A 24,953-nucleotide genomic window follows, 5' to 3' on the forward strand; every position below is an offset into this window, starting at 1 on the left:
TAGTTCCAACGAAATAAATCCAAGTCCCAACAAGATATTTCAGGTTTAAATCCTCCAAGCCAAAATCTTCGGTTCTCCTTGCAAACAAACACTTTGTTCCGGACAAAGTGCAAAGTCATCTCTCTCCCTTTATAGAGCAGCAGCTAATTAGTCTAATTACTGATCTGCCCTCCTCCTGTGCTCCCGTTGGTTTCTTCTCGTAAGGAGACGCCTGCTTCTGACATCCACCCAGCAATCATCTAAATTATTATCTTCACCTGAAGTCTCCATAAGTTCCTCATTGTCAGCCATTCCCGGCTGATAACCTGATTGAGAAGCAGAGGAGGTTGAAGGTTCAGGCCGGTCCTGCAAATCAAATGTGTCCTCCCTTGTAACATTCGTCTCCTCCTCTTCATTGAAATCACTAAAACTTGCTGATTCATACAAGTCCTCCTAGCTGGAGCTTTCATTCAAAAAACCTGTAGCTGATGCCGGAATCACAACATCCATCCATCCATCCATCCATCCATCCATCCATCCATCCATCCATCCATCCATCCATCCATCCATCCATCCATCCATCCATCCATCCATCTATCTATCTATCTATCTATCTATCTATTTCTCTCTCTCTCTCTCTCTACCTACCTACCTACCCACCTACCTATCATCCATCCATGTCTGTCTGTCTGTCTGTCTATCTAAGCGAAATACCCCTCACGCATCACCACAAAATCTCTAGAACCGTAAAGCCTGCAAACTTGAAATTTGCCAAGTTTGTTCCGCTGGGCTCCCTAAGAGCTCCCTAAGAAAGGGAGTTTCGAAAGGGGCCACCAGAGCATTGGAGACAAGCTGGAAGTGGGTGTCCTATGCCCCTAGTGGGACCCTCCCCCGCTGCCCCTCCCGCAATTCCCAGTTCACCGTCCCAGCCGGCTTCCCGAGTGTGCGCTGGGGAGAGATTGGCCAGTGGGCGGAGAGATGTTGGGGGGGGGGCGGGCTTCCCCCAGCCGGGACGGGAACCTTCCCGTGTCCCTCGTCCCGCGCCAGCAGTCCTGAGTCCGGCAAGCGAACATGGGCAGGTGGAAAGTGGTGCTTTGCAGCTGGCTGGGCGTCGCGGCGCTCCTGGCGCTTTTCCTGCTGGGTTTCTTAGCGGGTAAGCGCGGCGGGCTTTTTCTTCCACCGGCGCTTTGGGGGAAGCGGGAGGCGAGGACGGCGAGCGCAGGGTCCTGGATCGGAGCGCAGTTCCGCGGCGATCCCGGACGCTTCGCGCACCATCTAGGAGCGCGGACTTCGGGCGTGGAGACCTCACCCTGCCTGAGGGTACGCGGGGGGGGGATTTCCACCGCCCCCCTTGCCCCAACGTTGGCTGGCCCCAACGGGCTGTCCTGGTTGGTGGAAGAATAGGATCGGGAGGGATGGGTCCCTTAAGTGTGCGTGGGTGTCTCTTGCCGAGACCCGGGTTTTTACCGAGTGTCCAGATTAACAGGAGTGGAAGGGACCCTTGCAGATCATCTAGCCCAACCCCCTGCCCAAGCACGAGACTCTAAACCAGAGGTCTTCAAAGTTGGCAAGTTTAAGACGTGTGGACTTCGACTCCCAGAATTCTTGAGCTAACACGACTGGAGGAGGAATTCTGGGAGTTGAAGTCCACAAGTCTTAAAGCTGTCAAGTTTGAAGACCTCTGCTCTGTTATCTCCCACAGCCATTAAGTGTCCTTATTGGCAGGATGACAGCACAATTTGAGCCTCCAAGTTTTAGAATAGACTTCTTTATTGGCCAAGTGTGATTGGACACGCAAGGAATTTGTCTTTGGTGCACAAGCTCTCAGTGTACATAAAAGAAAAGATACATTCGTCAAGAGTCAAGAATCATAAGGTACAACACAATAATAGTCAGAGGGTACAATAAGCAATCAAATCATATTAGAACACAGTCAATATAGATCATAAGGATACAAGCCACAAAGTTACAGTCATACAGTCACAAGTGGGAGGGGATGCGTGATAAGGAGTGATGAGAAGATTAACAGTAATAGTAGTGCAGACTTTGAAAATAGTTGGACAATGTTGAGGGAATTATTTGTTTAGCAGAGTGATAGTGTTCAGGGGAAAAACTGTTCTTTTATCTAGTTGTTCTGGTGTGCAGTGCTTTTTTAAGAAGGAAGTCCATAGGCTCAGAGGCCCTTTGCATATGTTTGCTTGTGCTCTTTCCCTAAGGCTTAGCCAGGCAACTTGGCTGTGGGTCTTGCTTCAACTTCTGGGAGATGTTATATAGTCTTCAAATGCAAATCCATACACTCAGGATTTTTACAGCCGTTCTCTCCCCCCCAGCCCAGAACCTCTTCCCCTTCCCTGTCATGAAATTATGACATCAATGAGTTCCATATGATAAATTCTGAGCAAACTTGTTGAGCAATGTGTAACCAGATATCTTCATTGTTTTAGCTCTCCCAGTTTCCTGTAATGTAATGCTAATGGTTTTTATCTGATGATAACTTAACTCAAATCTGGATTGGTTCTTGTTATCCACACCCGTGGCTTGGTTGTGAGGTTTTCCACCTGAATGTTCTTTTTAAGAGTTGGTTATTGTGAAGAAAACTCAGAGAAAGGGCTGTTGTTGTTGGGCTTTTTTTAAAAAAAATGTATGGCTTTCACTGATGACCAAAATGTTTCAGTGTAATTTTTTTTTAATCTGAATTTCTTCCTAGAAAGATAAAAACTAACATTTCAATCCAAGCAGAATGTTCATTTTTATTCCGATTTCCCATTTTTCTTTCCCATGGGCAAAACTTGTTAGTCTCCCGAAAAGCAAACTTTATCAAATTTAAAATTTCCTGAACTTGCTCCTGTTGTGGGCATGATAACCTCGATGAACCCAACTGTTCTTTTCCACATCCTTTTTTTTCCCCCATGGAGAGGGTGAAGGGGAAATGTGGAAAAATGTAGCAGGGACTTACAAACTTTGCTTAGGCTGAATGTTATGTAATCCTCCTAGTGCACCCAAAATAACAATGACTTTCAAAGCACAAAGAAAGCTTGCATAGTGTGTAAGTGTGGCAAAAAAGGATGGCAACCTTTATTCCTTAGCAAGTGGGACAGAGACATCATGTTATGCCAGTTCTCTGAGTCAATCATCCTTTCCCCCTCCCCCCCACCAGGAACAATTTAAATTACTCTGGTTCTGTTTCAAGGTTTTGTGTAAATGTCTATTCACCACATAGCAGTAGAATGGCTGTCCCAAGGAGTTTGGTCAACTTTGGGGACTGGAAATGCTGTACAAATTGGGGTGGAAAGACCTAAGTAGCAGGATATCCTAATACTATGTGCATCTGATGAGCTATCCGTGTAACTGTAGGGGGGTTTCCTCCTATCCCATTATTGCAGGACAAATTTATGACCAACAAACCTATGAGGGCAATTTCTGTTGCTAAGTGAGTCGCATGTAATTTTACAACTTTTTTCTGATATGGTTGTTAAGTGAATCAGTAGTTGTTTTTAATAACCTCTTTGACATGGTTGTTAAGTGAATCAGTAGTTGTTTTTAACAACCTTTTTGACATGGTTGTTAAGTGAATCAGTAGTTGTTTTTAACAATCTTTTTGACATGGTTGTTAAATGAATCAGTAGTTGTTTTTAACAATCTTTTTTGAATGGTTGATAAGTGAATCAGTAGTTGTTTTTAATAACCTCTTTGACATAGTTGTTAAGTGAATCAGTAGTTGTTTTTAACAACCTTTTTGACATGGTTGTTAAATGAATCAGTAGTTGTTTTTAACAACCTTTTTGACATGGTTGTTAAGTGAATCAGTTGTTTTTAACAACCTTTTTGACATGGTTGTTAAATGAATCAGTAGTTGTTTTTAACAACCTTTTTTTGAAATGGTTGATAAGTGAATCAGTAGTTGTTTTTAACAACCTTTTTGATATGGTTGTTAAGTGAATCAGTAGTTGTTTTTAACAACCTTTTTTGACATGGTTGTTAAGTGAATCACTAGTTGTTAAGTGAATTTAGCTTCCCCCATTTGCTTTGCTTTGTCAGTAGCCAGCTGGGAAGTTTTTCCTCTGGCACATCATATCCAGGGGTGGGTTCAAAAATTTTAGCAAGGGGTTCTCTGCCCGGGTGCTGGGTGGCCATGGCCATGGTGAGCGTGGCCTTGTTGGCTTCCTGCATCATGGCGGTGGGATGTGTGTGTTTTTTCCTTCCCTGGGCTCTGGACGCTTTCCTCGAGCCTTCAGAAGGGTGAAAACGGCCTCCCTAGGCTATGGAGGCTCTCTGGAAGCTGGAAACAGGCCCGTTTCCGGCCTTCCTGAATTTTGGGGAGACCAGTTTTTCACCCTCCCCGAGCCTCCACACGCACCTTGCACTTACCTGCATCCAAAACGGGCCACGTGGGTCCCCACCTGGGAAGGGTGGGGCAGGGTGGGCGGGGCCAGCCAGGAGTGAGATTTGGTGGGTTCTCCGAACTGCGCAGAATCTTAGCTAGGGGCTCTCCTGAACCCCTGCGAACCCCCAGCAGCGAATCCCTGGCTCATATCCAAATTGAGCTGCCTCTCATTCCTCTGGAAAGCACTCCCCCACTTCCTGCGTACCTGGCTCCTTAACTAGATTCTGAAGGTTGCCACGTTTGAGAAACAGCAGCCTTAGACTAGAGCAGTGGCCCCCAACCTTTTTTGTGCCACGGCCCGGTACCGGCATCACAAAATGATCCGCGGCCCGGTACCGGCATCAGCACAGATGACAAGGCAAGGTGAGCCGAGCAACCGGCCAGCCAGCCGTCCCCCGCTTCTCCCCGCCAACTTCAACTCCTCCTTTGTACCTTTGTCGATGGGCTTCGCTTCGGGACGGTTTCGGGACAGTCGCTCGGCTCGCCTTGCCTTGGGTGCTGAAAGAATCCTCGCGCCTTAGTTTCATTCAAAGCCCCTCCCCTTCGATGAAACTAAGGCGCGAGGATTGCTTCAGGACCCAAAATGCCGCTTTCCAACGGGAAAAGCTCACCCGGAAGCACTTTCTCGTCAAACAAGATGGCGGTGCCCAGCAAACTGGTGGCTCGGTAGGAAATGTTCCACGGACTGGTACCGGTCCGCGGCCCAGTGGATGGGGACCCCTGGACTAGAGCATGTGATAAGTGAGGTGGTCAGGGGTTGAGATCTGCTCCGCTCCCGTTGGTCATGCTCAGTTCCGGAAATAACACAACTGAAGGAACTGGGTAGGTCTACGCTAATGAAAAGAAGGACTAGAAGGGGGTGACCTGAGATAGTGGCGGGATTCAAATGTTTTTACTACCGGTTCTGTGGGCGTGGCTTGGTGGGCGTGGCAGGGGAAGGATACTGTAAAATCACCAGTCAGAGGTGGGATTAGCCGGTTCTCCAAACTCCTCAAAATTTCCTTTCCCGGTTCTCCAGAACTGGTCAGAACCTGCTAAATGCCACCTCTGACAACTGAGTGCTGTGTTCTAATATTTGAGGGGTGCAACATAGAATGGGGGGGGGGTCAAGCTGTTCTCCAAAGCACCTGAAGGCAGGACAAGCACCTGAAGGCAAAGGATGGAGTTAGAACTGAGAAGAGCCAATAGTAAGCTGTATGCAGGTTCTCCAAAGAGCTTGCAAATTGTGTCTTTCCTGCCAGTGTAAACTTTCGTTGACATTTTTAATCCCCACTGAACTCTGTGACCAAAATAAGCCAAAACAAACGGTAGGTCAAGTCTTAACCAGTTTCCTTTCCCTCCTGCGATAATTCTCAGAGGTGCCACTTCTTTATCCTTCTTCCCCAATGAATAAATTCTCCAGATGTTGCAATCTAATCAAGGGAAACCTTACCGGTTCATTAAGAAACCTGTCCTACAATGCTGTTTACTCACTTTGCCCCAGCCAGACTCCAGTAGCAAAACAAAGGCTCAGCTCTGCAATTATTTCTTTGATGCAGTTTTCTCCAGGTAGGCACATGAGTGGAATAACATCTTTTGCAATCCTGGTGGCAGAAATTGAAAAACTCGTGTTGCCATCCTGTTGACAGAAATTCATTGCAAATTTGCATTTGCATGTTATTTGTTTGTTTGTATCCTGTTTTTATTGTTGTGACAAATAACCCAAGGCAGGGAACATATCTAATATTCCTTCCTCCTCCTATTTTTCCCACAACAGCCCTGAAAACTGTGATGGTATTCAGCAGGTTCTGACCAGTTCTGGAGAACCGGTAGTGGAAATTTTGAGTAGTTTAGAGAACCGGCAAATACCACCTCTGACTGGCCCCACCCCCATCTATTCTCTGCCTCCCAAGTCCCAGCTGATTGGCTGGGTCTTCTTTTGTTGCCCTACACAGGAGAACAGAGCTGGAAAGCAGGTTAGTGGGGTAGGGAAGGAATTGGATTTTGCAGTAACCTTCTCCTGCTACGCCCACTAAGCCAAGCCACACCCACCAAGCCATGCCCACAGAACCAGTAGTAAAAAAAAAATTGAATCCCACCACTGCCTGGGAGGTAGGTTGGGCTGAGAGAGAGGGACTGATCTAAAGTCACCCATCCAGCTTTCATGCTTAGGGTGGGACTACAAGTCACCATCTCCCGACGACCGATGCAAAGTCACCCAGCTGGCTTTCATGGTTAAGGTGGGACTAGAATTCACCCTGTTTCTGGCCTGATGCCTCAACCACTAGAACAAAGGGGCCTCTCCCCAAATTCTCTATTGAAAGAACAGACTAATCTCATGACTATCACTGAGTGTTGTAGCTTATGATCTATGATGATTGTATTTTATGGATATGATCATTACATCAACTTGCTTGCATGTGGGCTGAGAGGTTATGCACCAGAGATAAATTCCCCTATGTGTCCAGTCACACTCAGAGGTGGGCTGGTGCCGGTCCACACCGGTTCATGCGAAACAGTAGTTAAGATTCTGTGCAGTTTGGAGAACCGCAAATCCCACCATTGGCTGACCCCTCCCCTGCTAGTTTTTTGGTCTGTTTTATGGGCCAAAAAACATCCTGAAAACACCCCAAAAACAGGCTGAAAAACGGGCTGGGCAGCCGGTGGTGGAATTAGCCCCAACTGGCTGAATCTTACCTCTGCCTTTGAGGCGAGTGGCCGGGAGGTAGGGCTGGGTTTGATGAGTGATGTCACCCACCCGATCACATGACCCACCGGCCATGCTTATCCTGACAGAAAACCGGTTGTTGAATTATTCTAATTCCACCACTGGTCACGCTGGGCCAATAAAGAATTCTACTCTACTCCTACTCTACTCTATCTACCATACCCTACCCTACCTTGTTCTATTCTATCCTGTTCCGAGGAAGAGACTGCATACCCACTCCTAGGCTGCATCAAGAGAGGGATAGTATTAAGATGTTTGATGGTGTTTATTATTACTACTATTTTCTCCGTTGTTTTGCAAATATATTGAGTGTTCCTATACTGGAGACAAATTCCTTGTGTGTTCAATCACACTTGGCCAATAAAGAATTCCGTTCTATCCTGTTCTACCCTACCCTACCCTACCCTATCTCATCCCATCATCCCATCCCATCCCATTCCACATTGTTGTTCCACAGTGGTGGGATTCAATTTGTTTTTACTACCGGTTCTGTGGGCGTGGCTTGGTGGGCGTCGCAGGGGTAGGATACTGTAAAATCTCCAGTCAGAGGTGGTATTAGCCGGTTCTCTGAACTACTCAAAATTTCTGCTACCAGTTCTCCAGAACTGGTCAGAACCTGCTGAATACTAGCTCTGATGCTCCAGTCATCACATATCCCTCTAACCATTCCTAGACAAAAAAATAGTTTCTGATTTTAGCCTGAAGTAGCAGCTTTTTGAAGGATTACCAAGAACTGCACCACCTCCACAGATTTTGGAGAGCACTAACTCTAGCATGTTGTAAGGCTCTCGCCACAGCCATCCTGTGGGGCTGATACAAAAAAGGCCCAGATGAGCTGAGATTGTGCCTTGAGATTGTGGACAAGGGAGCACAACTCATGTCCTGTTATATTATATTTTCGATAAGCATTCCCGGACTCATTTTATAACTCCCTACCTGCTATAATATCTGGGAAATTCTGATCACGTCTATGTACAGCAGTTATTAGGAGGTGAATATGATAGAGTTTCTTTGAACGTAGGTAAATTTCGCTATATTGTCTCTATTCAGAGTTTTGCAGCATTAATTCAGCGCCAGAAAAAATAAACACAGATGGCTGATGCTTCATTTAGTGTTTTTATAAACATAATAAGTAAATTTTACAAACCAGTTGTAGATTTCTCCAACATGGAGCAAATTCAAACAGAAACACGTTGCAAGTAACTTCAGCAGAGCAGAAACTCAACTCAGGAGCTCAGAAACAGACATCAATTTCATTTTAGTTCAGCAGAGAAGTGAAGCGGTTTCATTTTCAATAGACAGACTCAGAGTTTAACATAGCTGCAGAGTTGCAGAGCTTAATATAGAGCCACGCCTAGGCTACTTCTAGTTTCAGTTTCCAAATAGTTCTCATTGGCTGACTTAGTTGGTATGCCTATTCATTGGCTGACCTTGTTACCAAGCTGTATTCCAGTTCATGAATATACTTTGGCAGTCTCTATATTCAGCTGATCATCTATAATATCATCCCCACCAGTATATACTACTATGTCCTGTTCTGTTTTATTTATTTAAAGTTTTAATTTTTAATTATGGTCTGTGACCGTAATAAAAGGTTGAGTGGTTGATTGCATCACATCCTGTCCACATGTCTCTTTTAGTTGACATGATTGATTTTGGGTTATAAGAGGGGTATTTTTGCTTACTTTTCTGTTGAATTTTCTCATGCTGATTTCTACATCTTAGCCCAGTGATGGATAACCTATGACACGCGTGTCACTCGTGACACGCCGAGGCACTTTGACTGACACGCCTGTTGGTGTGGGGAAAACCTGCACATTTAGAGGCTGCCTGTGCTCTGCCCCCTATCCCTGCTCCCTGCTTGTTGCGTGGAGGCGTGGTGTCACCACTGCCGCAAGATCTTTGCAGCAGAGAACCAGTTTTAACCGCCATAAACTGAGGTTTGTCAGTTTCATTACCTCCGGAAAGCTATGGGAGGAAAGGAGATCCATGAGGTTCACAGCCCTGTAAGGTGGCCTTCCGATCCCCACATCCTGCACCTGCAGCCCTGAGACCAGGGAGACGAGTTTCACAGCCCTGTGTGATCACCCCAGCCCAGTCCATCATAAACCAAATTATTGATATTTCTTGAAGTGACACACAACCCTAGGAAGGCTACATTTTTTCCCGATTTTCAACACACCAAGCTGAAAAGGTTAGCCATCACTGTCTTAGCCTGTTACTGAATGGTCAAGGGGCAAGCCCTTGATTTTGGACAATTGTATCCATACTTGACTTCTATAATGCACTGCTGAAAGTTGAGACCACGGCATCTCAGATGATGAGCCTCCATAGGTCAGCCATTAGGTGTCTGAAATCCATCTCCTGTTTCAGCGAGGGGTTGGACTAGAAGACCTCCAAGGTCCCTTCTGACTCTGTTATTCTGTTAATTATTGGGAAGGAATAAATGGACTACCATCTTATTCTTTTTTGACCTTGCAGGTTGGTTAGTGAAATCCTTAATCAAGCCACATAGCACCAGCGAAGTTTTTCCAAATGTAAGAAGACAACTTTTTTCGGAAATGAAGGCAGAAAATATCCAGGACTTTCTACGGTAAATCTGCTGCTTTGACCACTTACTGCGGTTTTGTTTTTATTCTGTAGGTAATGGAAAACAATCTGGGGTGGGCTGATCTCTCTCTCTCAGACACAGAGTGATTGTGTGTGTGTGTGTGTGTGATCAGCCTACCCCAGTAATCCCTTGCAGGGTGGAATCAGAGCAACTGTATGGAGCTGAGTGTTTACTGGCCGGATGCCCTTCCTGTCGCCAATGTGGAGTTTGCAGCAGATATGGCCAATGGAATTCTGGGACATGGCCAACTCCACTTCTGAGAGTTATTGTCACTTATGTCTGGAGAATGCAAGGCTGAGAAAGGTGTGTGCGTGTGTGTGTGTGTGTGTGTATACACATAGACACAGACACAGACACACACACACACAATATCTGCTTCAAGAAAGATTGTGAAATGGGGCAAAGCTCACTTATCTGCTGCACTTAACAACATAAATTTTGGACTCAGTTATGGTCATAAGTTGAGGAATACTTGTACGTGTGTGTGTGTGTGTACATACACATACACATGCATACTGTTTGTGTGTTTGTGTGTGTGTATATATACTGTATATAATTTGTATATAATTAATTATATGTCAAAGTATATAATTATATGTTAAAGTATATAATTATACTTTATATAATTATACACACACACACACACAGAGACATAACTGCAGGTTTAAATAAGGCAACATCAAACTTCCACACTAGTCCAACACATGGAAGCCACAGGTCGTAGCATCGACTTCAATGGCACCCAAACCTTAGCCACAATAGAAAACCCCAACCACAGAATTATCAGAGAAGCCATAGAGATTGAAAAATGACCTGAAAGCATGAATAGAAGAGATGACTATACCAGACTGTCAATTATCTGGAAGCCTGCACTCACACACACACAAAAAAATCTCCACACCACAAGCCAAGCAAGCACCTGGGCACAAACAGACACCCCCTGATACCTCCAGCTCAAACACACCCCAACCAGGTGCCCAGATGAAACCTAGCTTCCTAATAAATGACAGCCAGCCATTCACCCAAAGCCAAGCCACACTGAAAGCTTCCAATACACGAAACACAATGTTGCTAGCTAATCAAGACCAAAAAAAAAAAAAAAAACGCTACAAAACAGACCGAAAATATTAGAAACACCGATCAAGCAGAATATAGCCAACTCTAAGACCAATAAACACAGACCAAGACTCCCAACCAATCAGGATGAAGAAAAAAAACCATTCAAACAAAGCACGAGGCTAGCACCAAATTTAAAACAGAAACGGCTGCAAAAGCCTGACACACATGATGAAGACGAACCCAATACACAAGCCTGATGATGGCAGATAAGATTCTGCCAAAACGTCGCTACAACTTTAAAAGCACAACTATAAAGATGTGGGAAAATACCTGAACAAAGCTGAATACCATATATATAATGTTGACTTATATATCTGCATGTTTGTGTATGTGTATGTACGTATATGTATATACAGTATAATTCTAAAAATATGAGTTCCAGGTAAAACTGTGAAAAAAGAGACAGGCATCCCGATCTCTGGAACTAAAAATGTATATTGTTCACTAAGCTTTCATTAGCCTCTGCTAACATCGTCATTGTGTAAAAGTCATGCACACAACGACCATTGGTTAATGTTAATTCGTTAAAGTTAATTGGCTAAAGGCACATATCTCCTTAACGGTAGTTTTACACTATGACAATGTTAGCAGAGGCTAATGAAAGCTTAGTGTACAATATAAATTTTTAGTTCCAGAGATCGGGATGTCTGTCTCTTTTTACACACACACACACACACACACACACACACACACACACACACACAATTTGCTGATGCCTTATTTAAACCTGCATTTGTGTCTGTATGTATAATGTCTTTTTATCAGTGTCTGTATACCAGTGATTGCATGAGCCCAAAGATGCCATATGCTAAATAGATAATTTTTTTAAAAAACCGATCAGCCCCATTTCTGGGCTCAGCTGTGCTCCCATCCTGAGGTGCTGTGCATTTTCTAGCTCCTTCACCACCTTCCCTCATGTGGCCGGAACAGAGCAGAACCTTCGCTTGGCCAAGCAAATCCAGAACCAGTGGAAGACCTTTGGCTTGGACACAGCAGAACTGGTTCACTATGACGTCCTCCTTTCTTACCCAAATCAAAGTGCTCCCAACTATATCTCCATTACCGACGATGGCGGAAAAGAGGTAAGAAAAACAGGAATGTTCCTTCTTCTGTGGGGTAAAGCCACCGCAAAACCTAAGATTCTTCTAGAAAGATAAGTAGATTGGAATGGCTTTTTTTGTGTTGGGTACAGAGGGCGAAAATAACCCTTTCTAACCTTTTATAAGGACAGGAAACAAAACAGATATTAAGCATCATTGGGTATGTTACCATCGATGTGTGAAATTTGTAGAACACCTAGGAAATCTATAGAATGGCAAAAATGGGATGTCGAAGTATGAAATACTTAATATTCCACACATTTCCTAGCCATTCTGTGCAATGGCAAAAAAAGCACACTGGCAAAGTATAAAATAGTCTAGATTTTTTTGCTTTTTCACAAGCCCTCCGTGTACGATAAAGTGTCTCTTTCTTCTATTCACATATCCGGAAACAGTTAGAAATATTTTTATAGTCTCTCTGATGATGTATCTCAGGAATTTATACTATACTAGCTGATAACTTGATGTTGCCCAGGTATTTATTTATCCTAATCCTATAAGTAGACAGGAAAATCCTATAATCGGGACTCACGTTGTTGTACTGTGTGTCGCACAGTTTTGCAAGTCTTCTATTCAGAGGTGGGTATTCAGCAGGTTCTGACCAGTTCTGGAGAACAGTAGCGGAAATTTTGAGTAGTTCAGAGAACCGGCAAATACCACCTCTGACTGGAGATTTTACAGTATCCTTCCCCTGCCATGCCCACCAAGCCACACCCACAGAACCGGTAGTAAAAAAAAATGAATTCCACCACTGCTTCTATTCTTCTCCCAAAGAGTTTCTTGTCTATGCTGGAGTTTCATTTTTTTGATTGCACTTGACCAATCACCTGACGTTTCCTTGGAAGGCTGAGAAGGAGCCCCCTTGTGGAATAGTGGAGTACTGTGAAGCCGTTTCCAGGGCAACTCCACTGTGCTGTACAGTAGAAGCCATTTTAAAGCACATACACAAACCCCGAAGGGTGTTAAAGGTGCCTTACCCCTCACAGTATTTGTTTCCAGAGGATAAGTCATCTGTGTACCAAGTTTGGTTGAAATTGCTCGAGATGTTCCAGAGTTATACTGGAACACACACACACACACACACACACACACACACACACTTCCATTTTTAGATTCTCTTACACAGAGGTTTGTGTCAATGCATGGAAATCAAACAACTTGTTTTGTCTGGTGCATTTGTTTTCAGCATGCCTTAAATAGTGTTGTTGTACTACAGCTCTATTTATCTGATAGATGGCAGTCCTTAACCAACCTTGGCTGACAGTAAATGAGCTAAATATTTTTGAGTCTGGTTAGGATGTATTTATTTATTCACATGTTTGTTTTGCAATAGTTGTAAACCACACAGTCAATTAAAGCTCTGGGAAGTGAACAATAGAGCAAGAAAATAATAGGTTTTTTTTTTAAAGTATCAGATTTATAATTTTAGATTACGCTTCACAATAGACTGCCCTCTAAATGAGTGGGTCTACTACTAGATGTGTGGGCCTACAACTCCCAGACTTACGGCCACAATAGAGGCCAACATTTCCATCGATAACCAAGATAGTTGTTAAATACTCCATTTTACGACCTTTTTTGCCACAATTGTTAAGCGAATCGCTGCAATAGTTAAGCTGCTAACATGGTTGTTAAGTGAATCTGGCTTCCCCATTGACTTGGCTTGTCAGAAGGTTGCCAAAGGGGATCACATGACCCTGGGACACTGCAAACGTCATAAATGTGAGTCAGTCACCAAGCATCCCAATTTTGATCGCATGACCATGGGGAAGCTGCATGGGTCATAAGTGTGAAAAAGTGGCCATAAGTTGCTTTTCCAGAGCCGTTGTAACTTTGAACTGTCACTAAATGGTTTTTAAAAAGATGTTGGATAACCATTTGCCTGAAATGGCGTAGGGTTTCCTGCCTAAGCAGGGGGTTGGACTAGAAGACCTCCAAGGTCCCTTCCAACTCTGTTATTCTATTCTATTCTAAGTTGAAAACGACCTGCGATTTCCTGTGGTAGTTTTGGGAGACACATCAGATAATTGGCTGTGAAAGCACATTGGAAAAGTTTGTTTTAAAAGATTTAGGGTGAAACCCAAGGCAGAAAAACAAATACTTTCGGATGTTTTATGTCTTCTTATAGTTGTAGGCCTATCAAAGTCTTCAGACAGCACTCTCTTCCCCTCCATTCACAGGAAGATAAAAGAGGGAGAAGAAAGAGAAAGAAGAAAGAGAAAAACATATTCAACCTTGGAAAACTACATGGTGTCAACTCAAAAAACATTTTGTTTACACATTTTAGAAGTTGACAACAGAAAGAAGCGGGGGCGGGGTGGAATTTCAAAGAGCAGGCAACAGGGTGAAATCGAAAGCACATTCCATTCATATTTTCTTCAAACACCGATTAGATGGCTGAAGCTTCTGCTGTGCAAAAATCTAATCGGAGAGCATGATTGATGACTCTTGGCTATGGATGTGTTTCGTTGGATGATACACCGAAAGGGGTGGGGAGAAAAGCAGGATCAAGGGTGACAGTGAATTACGTATCTCAGAGTTGGCTCTGCCCAGATTAGTGCCGGACGTAGAATGTTACCTTCAAATAAATCTCTTTAGTTTTAGGAGTGTGGCTCAAGGCTCATGATATAATTGGAGTAACTGCCAGAACCCTGACAGATAGCCAACTCTGAGATACGTAATTCACTGTCACCCTTGACCCTGCTTTCCCCACCCCCACCCCTCTGGCACATGGACTTGCCCATATAGTTATAAGAAGTGCAGCCTTATTTCACAGCACTTCATAGATAGAAGTTTCACCAAACAGACTGCCCTCTAAAAGAGTGGGTCTACTACTAGATGTGTGGGCCTACAACTCCCGGAATTCCCAGACAGCATGTGTTGTCATTTAATGACCTCGTAATCCCTTGCGGGGTGGAATCGGGGCAACTAAATGGAGCTGAGTGTTTACTGGCCGGATGCCCATCTTGTTGCCAGTGTGGAGTTCGCAGCCGATATGGCCAATGGAATTCTGGGACTCCACTTCTGAGAATTGTTCTCACTTATGTCTGGAGAATACAAGGCTGAGATAGGTCTTTGTGCAAATAAAAATGGCATATGTAAACGTTAGCCAAATCATTTTTTTTTTAAATGCAGGAAGCTTTAAACATAATGGATGTTCTAACATAATGATAATTTTATTGATTTCACTTTGGACTGGTAAATGCTAGGAAAGGCCATCTGAAAAAAAAACCAAAAAGAAGCACAAAGATTTGATCTATGGTAAGTTCTGGCAATTGTCCCTTTAATTGATGATCATTCAGATACTTCAGCCAAAAGGAAAGGCCCCAGTGGTGAGATTAAAAGTTTTACTACCAGTTCTGTGGGCGTGGTGTGGCTTGGTGGGTATGGCTTGGTGGGCATGGCAGGGGAAGGACAGTGTAGAATCTCCATTCCCACCCCACTCCTGGCGGAAGGTTACTGCAAAATCCCATTCCCTCCGCACTCCATTAACCTGCTTTCCAGCTCCGTTTTTCTGTGCAGGGCAACAAAAGAAGACCCAGCCGATCAGCTGGGACTCAATGGGAGGCAGAGAAGAGATGAGGGTGGGGCCAGTCAGAGGTGGTGTTTGCTGGTTTTCCGAACTACTCAAAATGTCCACTACCGGTTCTCCAGAATTGGTCAGGACTTGCTGAATACCACCTCTGAAAGGCCCCATTCTAATTTTTTAAATGGCGGTTATAACCACTTGGAAAGTAAATCTGATTGAATTGCAGATGCGCCTTCTGACTTCATCACTTCAGAGAGATGTCATAAGGTCTACAATTCTAAGTGAAATTTGAGAAATCAAAATGGGAACCTTCAAAAGAATTGTAATTTTAGGAGCCTGCCAAATCTAATCAGACTGTCATTTCAGTTTTCAAATGAAACTTCTTCTGTCTTTTTTTTTTTCTATGTAGATTTTCAACTCATCGTTGTTTGAACCCTCTCCTGAAGGTTATGCAAATATTTCTGGAGTACTACCGCCTTATAATGCTTTTTCAGCACAGGGCGAGCCACAGGTAAGAACCTGAACAATTTAACTTGTGTGAAATCTTTTATAGTGGTTTCTTGGCTCTCCACTGCTTTAAAATTCATTGAAATTTGGTACTCAACGCAGTTTAATGTGAACATTTTGTTCCTGGTGTTCATTGTTTGTTTAGTATTTGACGCACAAGCTACAACAGTGTCAGCTGCCTTTTGACTCACTACGTTATTCTTTATGGGGAAAAATTGTTTTGTACTCATGGTTTTTTGGTACTCCTTGTGCCCTTTGAACCAATTGATGATGAGTACCAAGGTAGCACTGTATCTTGAGATGTGATGCTGGCTTTCAAAATGGCAACTGGACTTTCTTACTTTTCTTGAAGATATTTCCCTTCTCACCTAAGAGGCTTCTTCAGTTTTAACTAACTGGTGGGGAATAGAAAGGGTTTATGGTATTTGCAGCCAGACAGTTATTAACGGTCAGTGGTCCAGTGAAACTCCCCGTCTCATTCAGCACTCAGAAACAAAGTTAATCCAAATAAGAATTTATTAAGGAAGCTATGTTGGCACATCTGAGAAAACCTGATCTGAAAGTTCCAGGTTTTCCCCTTCCCAAATAAAATTCAAAAATCCATCCCCTGCACCCACCAGTCCATCACATAATCCAATCAAATGTTGTCCCAACTGGAGACATTCCTCTCCAGGTGCAGGGTAACATGTCCTTGACTTTATAAGAAGAATGCTGTTGAGTGTAATCTTCAACCTCTCTAAGAAATCCCCCCTCCCAAATTCTCAGGCACTAAATCAGTGGTGGGATTCAAATAATTTAACAACCGGTTCCCTGCCCTAATGGTTTCTTCCAACAACCAGTTCAACAAACTGCTCAGTAAGTTAACAACCAGTTCTCTTGAAGTGGTGCAGACTGGCTGAATCCCACCATTGCACTAAATGTGGCAGCCTTGAAACTTCTAAGTAAAATATGGCTTTTAAGGCTGACCCTGAGGGTCATTGAAACCATCTGGGGTTAATGAAGATAAATCATCTTTCTCTGAAGATGAGTCATCTTGGGGAACCACAATACTCAATGCTCTGTTGTTACTTTCTAAGTATGTCTACAGGGGCAGTTTAAATTTCCTGTAAATAAAGCTTTTTCGCTCTGCAATATTGCCAACTTTTAATAAACCAGTTTAACTTAAAAGAACGAGACAGGAAGCCTGAAGGGGGAATCAAATGGGGGTTCTGGGGATATTTGCAGTTGTGGGCATCACGTTGATGATCCCGAGCATAAACATTTAGGAAACACTTCTTGCATAAGTGAAAGAGATTCCATGTGTAGTAAGTAGTAAATTAAATAAAACGATCAGTACCTGACCAAAAATGCTGTTTTTGTTTCCTTTCTGAAAAGGCAGATCTGGTTTATGTCAATTATGGACGCACGGAAGATTTTTTCAAGTTAGAGAGAGAAATGGGAATAAACTGTACAGGAAAGATTCTTATTGCCCGATATGGAAAAATATTCAGAGGAAACAAAGTAAGTTATTTATTTTCATTCTTTCAGGCTGTCACTGTTTTCTCAGTGACAATCAATACCACCAAAAGAAATATTTTTAATGTCTTTGCTAGGGCTTTGTTCAAATTCTGTACACCTGTTTGTTTTTAAAGTAACAATTAATTAATTGGACATGGAATGTTTGAAAACTGGTGTGGTAGAAGCCTCAAATACAGTCCAGTCACTTGTTGTGGAATGTTTGGTAAAAATCCAGTTGGGTTTTACCAATTGTGGGAGCCAAGCCATTATCTTAAGCTTACTAGAGGCAACTGGTTCTAGAGACCTTAGTTTAGCACGTAGTCCAGAATAATGCTGTTTTGATTACCAGTTGATAATTGGGCTCCCTTTATGAATCCACTGAACCTAACCTTAATTTCTTATTTGTAAACTTCTTTTCAGCTGTCTACCAGGTTTTCCTGCTACCAATGTAGATGAACTCACAGAGGGAGAGGGAAGGTGGAAAGGAGAGGGAAAGGGAGAAGGGCAGAGGGAGAGGGAGAGGGAGGGAGAGGAGGACAAGGGAGGGAGGGAGACACAGAGGCAGAGGGAGAGACAGGGAAAGAGGGAGGGAGAAAGGAACAGGGAGGGAGAGCTGGAGAGGGAGACAGAGAGGAAGAGATGGGAGGAAGGGAGGGGGAGAGAGAGAGTGTGTGTGCTCTGGCCTAAGAACTCAACTATATTTTATCTTTCTTCTTGATTTCCCCTTACACTACAAGTAGGCCATTTGTGGTCCTGTTGAGTACATTGCAGTGATCCCAATGACAGGAATGGGCACAGTTAGGATACAAAATGGATTTGTGCAAAGGCCTTCCCAAGAGGAAGCTGTGAATCTAGGATACTTAATCCCAACTTCCGACTGAGGACGTGCTGGCAAATATTCACCCACATATGGTCTTCAAAGGCAACCCCGTTGTCGAGTGCATTGTAGTAGTCCAGATCTATGACCACAATGGAGTAAATATGGGAAGGCCTAGACATCCAGTAACCCTTGGAGTCTTGCCCATCTTCGTCCCATTAATGCTACCCCAGAAACTCCAGGGGATGCAAGGCTGTTTTGCTTCCTAACAGTTGATTTTTCTGCAGGTTAAAAATGCCATGTTGGCAGGAGCCAAAGGAATTATCCTTTACTCTGATCCTGCAGATTATTGTGCACCTGGGGTCAAACCCTACCCAGATGGCTGGAATCTTCCTGGACTGGGAGTTCAGCGTGGAAATGTGTTAAATCTCAATGGGGCAGGAGATCCCCTCACTCCAGGCTATCCAGCCAAAGGTTAGTGTCCACAGGTCCATGACTGACCCTCTTTGGGTAGGAGAAACCATAGCTTGTTGATGTAATGTTCGCTTTCCATATATAGATAGTGCTCAATTGATGACATAATTGGATTATCTGAATTATCTGAATTCTGAATTATTATTTCCCCATTTTATGATAATTCTCGCCACAGTTGAATCGTTGCAATTGTTAAGCTAATAACATGGTCGTTAAGTGAAGGGGATCACATGACCCTGTGATCATGCAGACCGTCATGAATAAGAACCAGTTGCCAAGCATCTGAATTTTGATCACGTGGCCATGGGGAGGCTGCAATGGTTGTAAGTCCCGAAAAACGGCTGTAAGTCACTTTTTTCCAGTGCTGTTGTAACTTTCAATGAACTGTAACTTCAAATGAACTGGAACTTAATGAATTGTTGTAAGTCGAGGAATACCTGTTATAGTTGTCAGTTACAAGTTTTGGACACTTCAGATGAAGCTGGGAAACACTGTAAGCTCCTTGCAAAAAGATGGATACCCTCTTTAAAATAGGTCTTGTAGAGATAAGTATAGCAATCGAGTGATGCCACCAAGGGTTGAAAAATGCTGAAATGCCAGTATGAAAATATTAATTAGCATCTTTCAGTGGCAAATTAATGTGAAGCCAAATCAATGTTTTTACCGTTTGAAGTTCAGCAACACAATCTGCAGATCACTAAACAGAGTAGAGTAGAATAGCATGGAATCGAATAGGATGGGATGGGGTTAGTTAGCCTGGAATGGAATGGAATGGAATGGAATGAAATGGAATGGAATGAAATGGAATAGAGTAGAGTAAAGTAGAGTAGAGAGTAGAGTAGAGTAGAGTAGAGTAGAGTAGGGTAGAATAGAATAGAATAGAAAAGAATAGAATAGAATAGAATAGAATAGAATAGAATAGAATAGAATAGAATAGAATAGAATAGAACAGAATAGAAAATAGAACAGAACAGAGTAGAATAGAATAGAATAGAATAGAATAGAATAGAATAGAATTCTTTACTGGCCAAGTGTGAATGAAAACTTTACAGATAGTCCTTGATTTAAGAGCCACAATTGAGACCAGAATTTCTGTTGCTAAGCCAGGCAGTTGTTAAGTGAGTCATGCCTGATTTTGTGACCTTTTTTCTACCATGGTTGTTAAACTGAATCACTGCAATTAAGTGAATCACATGGTGGATAAAAGAATCCAGCTTCCCTCCAGTGATTTTGCTTGTCAGAATCCAGCTGGGAAGGTCATCGGTCATGAACTTGGATGCTGCAACCAGCGGCCAAGTGCCTGAATTTTGATCACGTGACCATGGGGATTGCTGCAACAGCTGTACGTACAAGGACAGGTCATAAGTCCTTTTTTTCCCAGTGCCCTTGAAACTTTGCATAGTCCCTAAACGAACAGTTGCAAATGGAGGATTAAGTACTGGTAACCCCCGATTCCATGTCTTTGTATTCTACTCATCTCAAACTTCCTTTGATTTTTCAGACTACATGTTCAGACTTGAAGTTAATGATGGAGTGGGGATCCCCACCATCCCAGTACACCCCATTAGTTACCACGATGCTGAAGTTTTATTAAGGTATGCAGGTTAAATTACATTCAATACTTATGTGAACTGACAAAGTTTTCCCTGCCCCCCAGTCCATGCCTATTTCTTGACTGGACTCACCTTAAAGGGCTGATATCAGTCTTGAAAGCTTACCCAACCAGGAAATGGGTTTGGTGTAAATAGTGCTGGACAAAAGAAACAGGAGGCTGCGAGTTCTAGTCTTAAGGTGAGTCCAGTCAAGGCATGGAAGAGACTGTCATCGTTCCAAGTAATGCACCCATTGAAAGCAGAACTCTGAGGCAGGTAGTTCCCCCAAAGGATATGTTTATTGCATACATCATATTGGCACAACCGGTGAAAACCAACTCTGAAAGTTCCCATGGGTTTCACCTAATTAAAAGAATAATACTTCCCCATTCCCAGGTGTCACTGGTCACATTGTCCAAGAAAGATGGAAGGGCAGGCCTTTCTCATGTTTCAATGACCTTGGTTCCCACAAGAAAGCATTTTGTTTTGACTGGAGCCTGGCTATCTGCTTCCCCGCTCCTTCCCCCCTCTCTGGCTTCATGGTAACTATGAGTCAGCACCAGATGGCTTCATCTAGGTTTGGAAGAGTCGCTCATTCTCAACTCAACCCATTTTACAGAGTGGTTGTTGGGATATAAACCATTGGTTGTCTGATTGATTGATTGATTGATTAACTTTAGAACCCATCAGACTCCAGAAACACTCTGGGCAGCATATATTTAAAACAGAGCCAGTATTTAAAACAGAGCCAGTTGGTCCAGTGATTAAGGTACTAGACTAGAAAACGGGTAAGCGAGGGGAATCCCAGCACAGCTGATCACAGGAACAGCTGATTGTCAGGAGGGGGAAAAGAGAAAAATACCTTAAGGAGTGACTGGCTGCGGAAGAACTCAGTCAGCGATGTCGGGCATGCACTTAATGTTGCGCATGCTTGATAAGGACTGACCGGGTGGGGAGGAGGGGAGGGGCCAGCCAGGGGCACAATTTGCCAGTTCTACGAACTGCACAGAATCATAACAACCGGTTCTATAGAACCGGTGCGAACCAGTAGACTCCCACCCCTGTTTTTAACTAGCTCATTCCCTTAAAGGCAGATTAAAAATATATAAACATAAAAAGCAATTGAAAGAATCTAAAGGTCTGGACAAACTGCTACACAATCAGTCAGTCTGAGTTCCACAAATGTCCTATTCCAAGGCTTGGAAGAACAGCTAGGTTTTTTTTTAAAGAACATGATCAGGATGGGAAGTAAAACGTTCTCAAAAAACGTGACAAGAGACAAAGAAGGCTTCTTTGTTTTTCCAGGTTCATGGGTGGTTTTGCAGCTCCAGACCAGAGTTGGAAAGGAAACCTCAACATATCCTATAATGTCGGACCTGGATTTTTAGATCACTACTCCACAAGGTTAGTCCTAACATTTTTTAAAAAAACTCATTTTGATTCGACTCCCATCTAAACGGGGCAAATCCACTTAAAGCTGTTTACATTTTCTGAAAGACCATTGTCTGTCTTAGGGCTGTGTGAATACAGGTAGTCCTCGAGTTATGACCACAACAGAGCCCAAACTTTCTGTTGTTAAGTGAGGCATTTGTTGCAGAGGTGGTATTCAGCAGGTTCTGACCAGTTGTGGAGAACCAGTAGTGAAAATTTTGAGTAGTTTGGAGAACCGGCAAGTACCACCTCTGACTGGCCCCTCCCCCATCTATTCTCCGCCTCCTGAGTCCCAGCTGATTGGCTAGTCTTCTTTTGTTGCCCTGCATAGGAGAACAGAGCTGGAAAGCAGGTTAGTGGAGTGGAGAGGGAATTGGGATTTTACAGTATCCTTTCCCCTGCCACACCCACCAAGCCACGTCCACAGAACTGGTAGTAAAAAAATTTGAATCCCACCATTGATTTGTTGAACGAGTTTTGTCCCATTTTACATACCTGTCTTGCCACAGTTGTTAAGTGAATAAATTGAAGCTGTTCAGTTAGTCACCCTGTTGTTAAGTGGCTTCTCCATTGTCTTTGCTTGTCTGAAGGTTGCAAAAGGGGATCCAATGACCTTGGGACACAGCAAACAGTCATAAGTATGAAGCAGTTGCTAAGTATCTGAATTTTGATCACGTGATCATGAGGCTGCTCCAAAGGTCATCACTGTGAAAAACAGTCCTATGTGTCTTTTTTTCAGTGCCATTGTAATTTTGAATGGTCACTAAAAGAACTGTTGTAAGATAAGGACTATCTGTATTAGGACATTCAGGGTTCAAGTCAGCACTTATCTTGAAAGTAGCAAGCTATTCCAGGCAAACATTTTCTTTCCAAACTTAATTTTTCTTTGCCCTCATGTAAAAAAGGATGCAAATAGTCCTTGACTTTACAGCCATTCATGCAGTGACTGTTCAAAGTTACACCAGCCACTGTAAAAAGAAAAAGACATATAATCAGTCCTCTCACTTATGACTGTCACAGCATCCCAAGGTCATAGGATTGTGATTTGCAACCTTCCCGGCTGGCTTCTGACAAGTAAACTCAAAGGGAGAAGCCAGATTCTCTTCACATAATATAACATAACATAAGAAGTGCAGTGATCTACTTAACAACCATGGGGGGAAAAAACATTCAGCATGATTCACTTAACCACCATCTGGCTTAAGCAACTGTGATGACCTGCGGTGTGGCACAAAGGTAACGCAGATAAGCAATAAGAGTCCCTCCATTATCTCCAACTTTGCCCCCAATGTCCAGGTTACCTTCTTGCTGGAGAAAAACTCTCCCAGGAACAGCCTTTGACTGCAGAAAATTGAGTCCAAAACAAGGTGCACACAAACTGTAACTTAAAATCCAAGCAAACCAAACTGAAGTAACTAGTTTGGCAGGGCAGGAGCAGGAATTTCAAACTTGAAAGCATGGCAAAACTCACACAGTTGGGAAGATGCCAGGAACACAGATAAGCCACGACGATACAAGATAAAGTCACGTTTGCTCCCAACAGCCTGCTACATGCAGCTTGCCTTTTCTATACACTTTGTTCCCAGCTGCAGCTAATGAAGGGAATCAGGGCCCCTTTCCTCCCCCGTAAGCCACGCAACTCATGTTGTTCTCTTCTCCATTCCTCCATGCGTGCCCTATGATGAAGAGGGGGTGGGCCTGGGTCTTCCTCTGAACTCCCTCTCCCTTGTTCTACCTCTTCCCTGCTCTGCCCAGCCGGACTTTGCCCTTCCCCAGTTTCTTCCACAGCCAACGAAGCCACACTCCTACTCCCTGTCAGCTGTTTGGCTTCCTCCTCCGAATCAGATTCCAATGTGGGCATGACAGCAAAAGAAATTCTTGTCCGGATTGTGGTCGTAAATCTGAGGACTACCTGTACCATTTTTAATCCTTGGGAGGGAAGTTGGATCAATCAACTAGATTTTGGATACAATAGAGTAGAGTAGAGTAGAGTAGAGTAGAGTAGAGTAGAGTAGAGTAGAGTAGAGTAGAGTAGAGTAGAATAGAATAGAATAGCAGAGTTGGGAGGAACCTTGGAGGTCTACTAGTCCAACCCTTGCTCAAGCAGGAGACACATTTCAGACACCTAATGGCTTAGCTATGGAGGATCATCATCTGAGATGTTGTAGTCTCAACTTTCAGCAGTGCCTGATGGAAGTCCCTAACCCTAGACCTCTGCTCATGCAGGAAATCTTATACCATTTCAGACAAATGTTTGTCCAATCTCTTCTTAAAAACTTCCAATTTTGGAGAATTCACAACTTCTGGAGACAAGTTGTTCCACTGGTAAATTGTTCTAACAGTCAGGAAATTCCTCCTTAGTTCTAGGTTGCTTTTCTCTCCTTGACTAGTTTCTACCCATTGCTTCTTGTCCTGCCTTCAGGTGTTCTGGAGAATAGCTTGACTCCCTCTTCTTTGAGGCAGCCCCTGAGATTTGGAACACTGCTATCATATCTTCTTTAGACTAGACACACCCAGTTCCTGCAACCGTTCTTCATATGTTTTAGCCTCCAGTCCCCTAATCATCTTGGTTGCTGTTCTCTGCACTCTTTCTAGAGTCTCAACATCTTTTTTACATCATGGCGACCAAAACTGAATGCAGTATTCCAAATGTGGTCCTACCAAGGCCTTATAAAGTGGCATTAACACTTCACATGATCTTGATTCTAGAACTGTAGCAAAAGTCCTATTCTTAAATTGCTGGAAAGAAAGGAAGAGTTGTCTTCCCATCTGACATAAAATTGACCGTATCACTTCCGAGGATAAAAACATATGCACTTTTCTGCAAAGAACATACTTTTTTATTTGTCATTTTATCAGCCCCCAAACAGGTTTCATATCTGCTGACGTGCTTCAAAGCAGAAAAGAGATGAGTGTTTTTATTACTAAAGATCCTACTGGTTAAAATGCATTAGACTTTGATTTAAAACACACACGCTCTATTTCTTCTTAGCGTGTTTATGAGTTTTCCTAGTGTTATTACGACTACTGCGGCATGAGAAATACAGAATATACTTTCAACGCTAAATATTTTCACAACTGGAGATATAGGAGCAAAATTAGGTATTACCTTTAGTATTGGGGTAGACAATTACAGTCGTCACTGAGCATAAAACCAAGACTGAATGAAAGCTAACATAAATATAATATCCTATCTCTCAAAAATG

The 24,953-nt window shown here is 43.2% G+C and overlaps 1 protein-coding gene across 3 annotated transcripts in view; it reads left to right on the forward strand.

Annotated features, from left to right (window-relative positions):
• Window positions 1–998: 998 nt before the first annotated feature.
• LOC113440431 (N-acetylated-alpha-linked acidic dipeptidase 2-like) overlaps window positions 999–24,953 on the forward strand; it is a 49,607-nt gene continuing 25,652 nt past the window's right edge. The window contains exons 1-8 of one of the 3 annotated variants that reach the window (XM_087937014.1): window positions 999–1,132; window positions 9,552–9,663; window positions 11,696–11,882; window positions 15,839–15,940; window positions 17,311–17,436; window positions 18,538–18,724; window positions 20,226–20,319; window positions 21,622–21,720. In XM_087937014.1, the coding sequence (XP_087793140.1) occupies window positions 1,051–1,132; window positions 9,552–9,663; window positions 11,696–11,882; window positions 15,839–15,940; window positions 17,311–17,436; window positions 18,538–18,724; window positions 20,226–20,319; window positions 21,622–21,720 (989 nt within the window). In that variant the 5' untranslated portion in view covers window positions 999–1,050. Of the gene's footprint in view, window positions 1,133–9,551; window positions 9,664–11,695; window positions 11,883–15,838; window positions 15,941–17,310; window positions 17,437–18,537; window positions 18,725–20,225; window positions 20,320–21,621; window positions 21,721–24,953 lie in introns of those variants that run through there. The other 2 variants (XM_087937017.1, XM_087937015.1) reach the window with 2 other exon arrangements.

The sequence above is a fragment of the Pseudonaja textilis genome, chromosome 7 (assembly GCF_049901715.1).
Source record: "Pseudonaja textilis isolate UNSWEBS1 chromosome 7, rPseTex1.2, whole genome shotgun sequence".
In the NCBI taxonomy this organism is placed as follows: domain Eukaryota; kingdom Metazoa; phylum Chordata; class Lepidosauria; order Squamata; family Elapidae; genus Pseudonaja; species Pseudonaja textilis.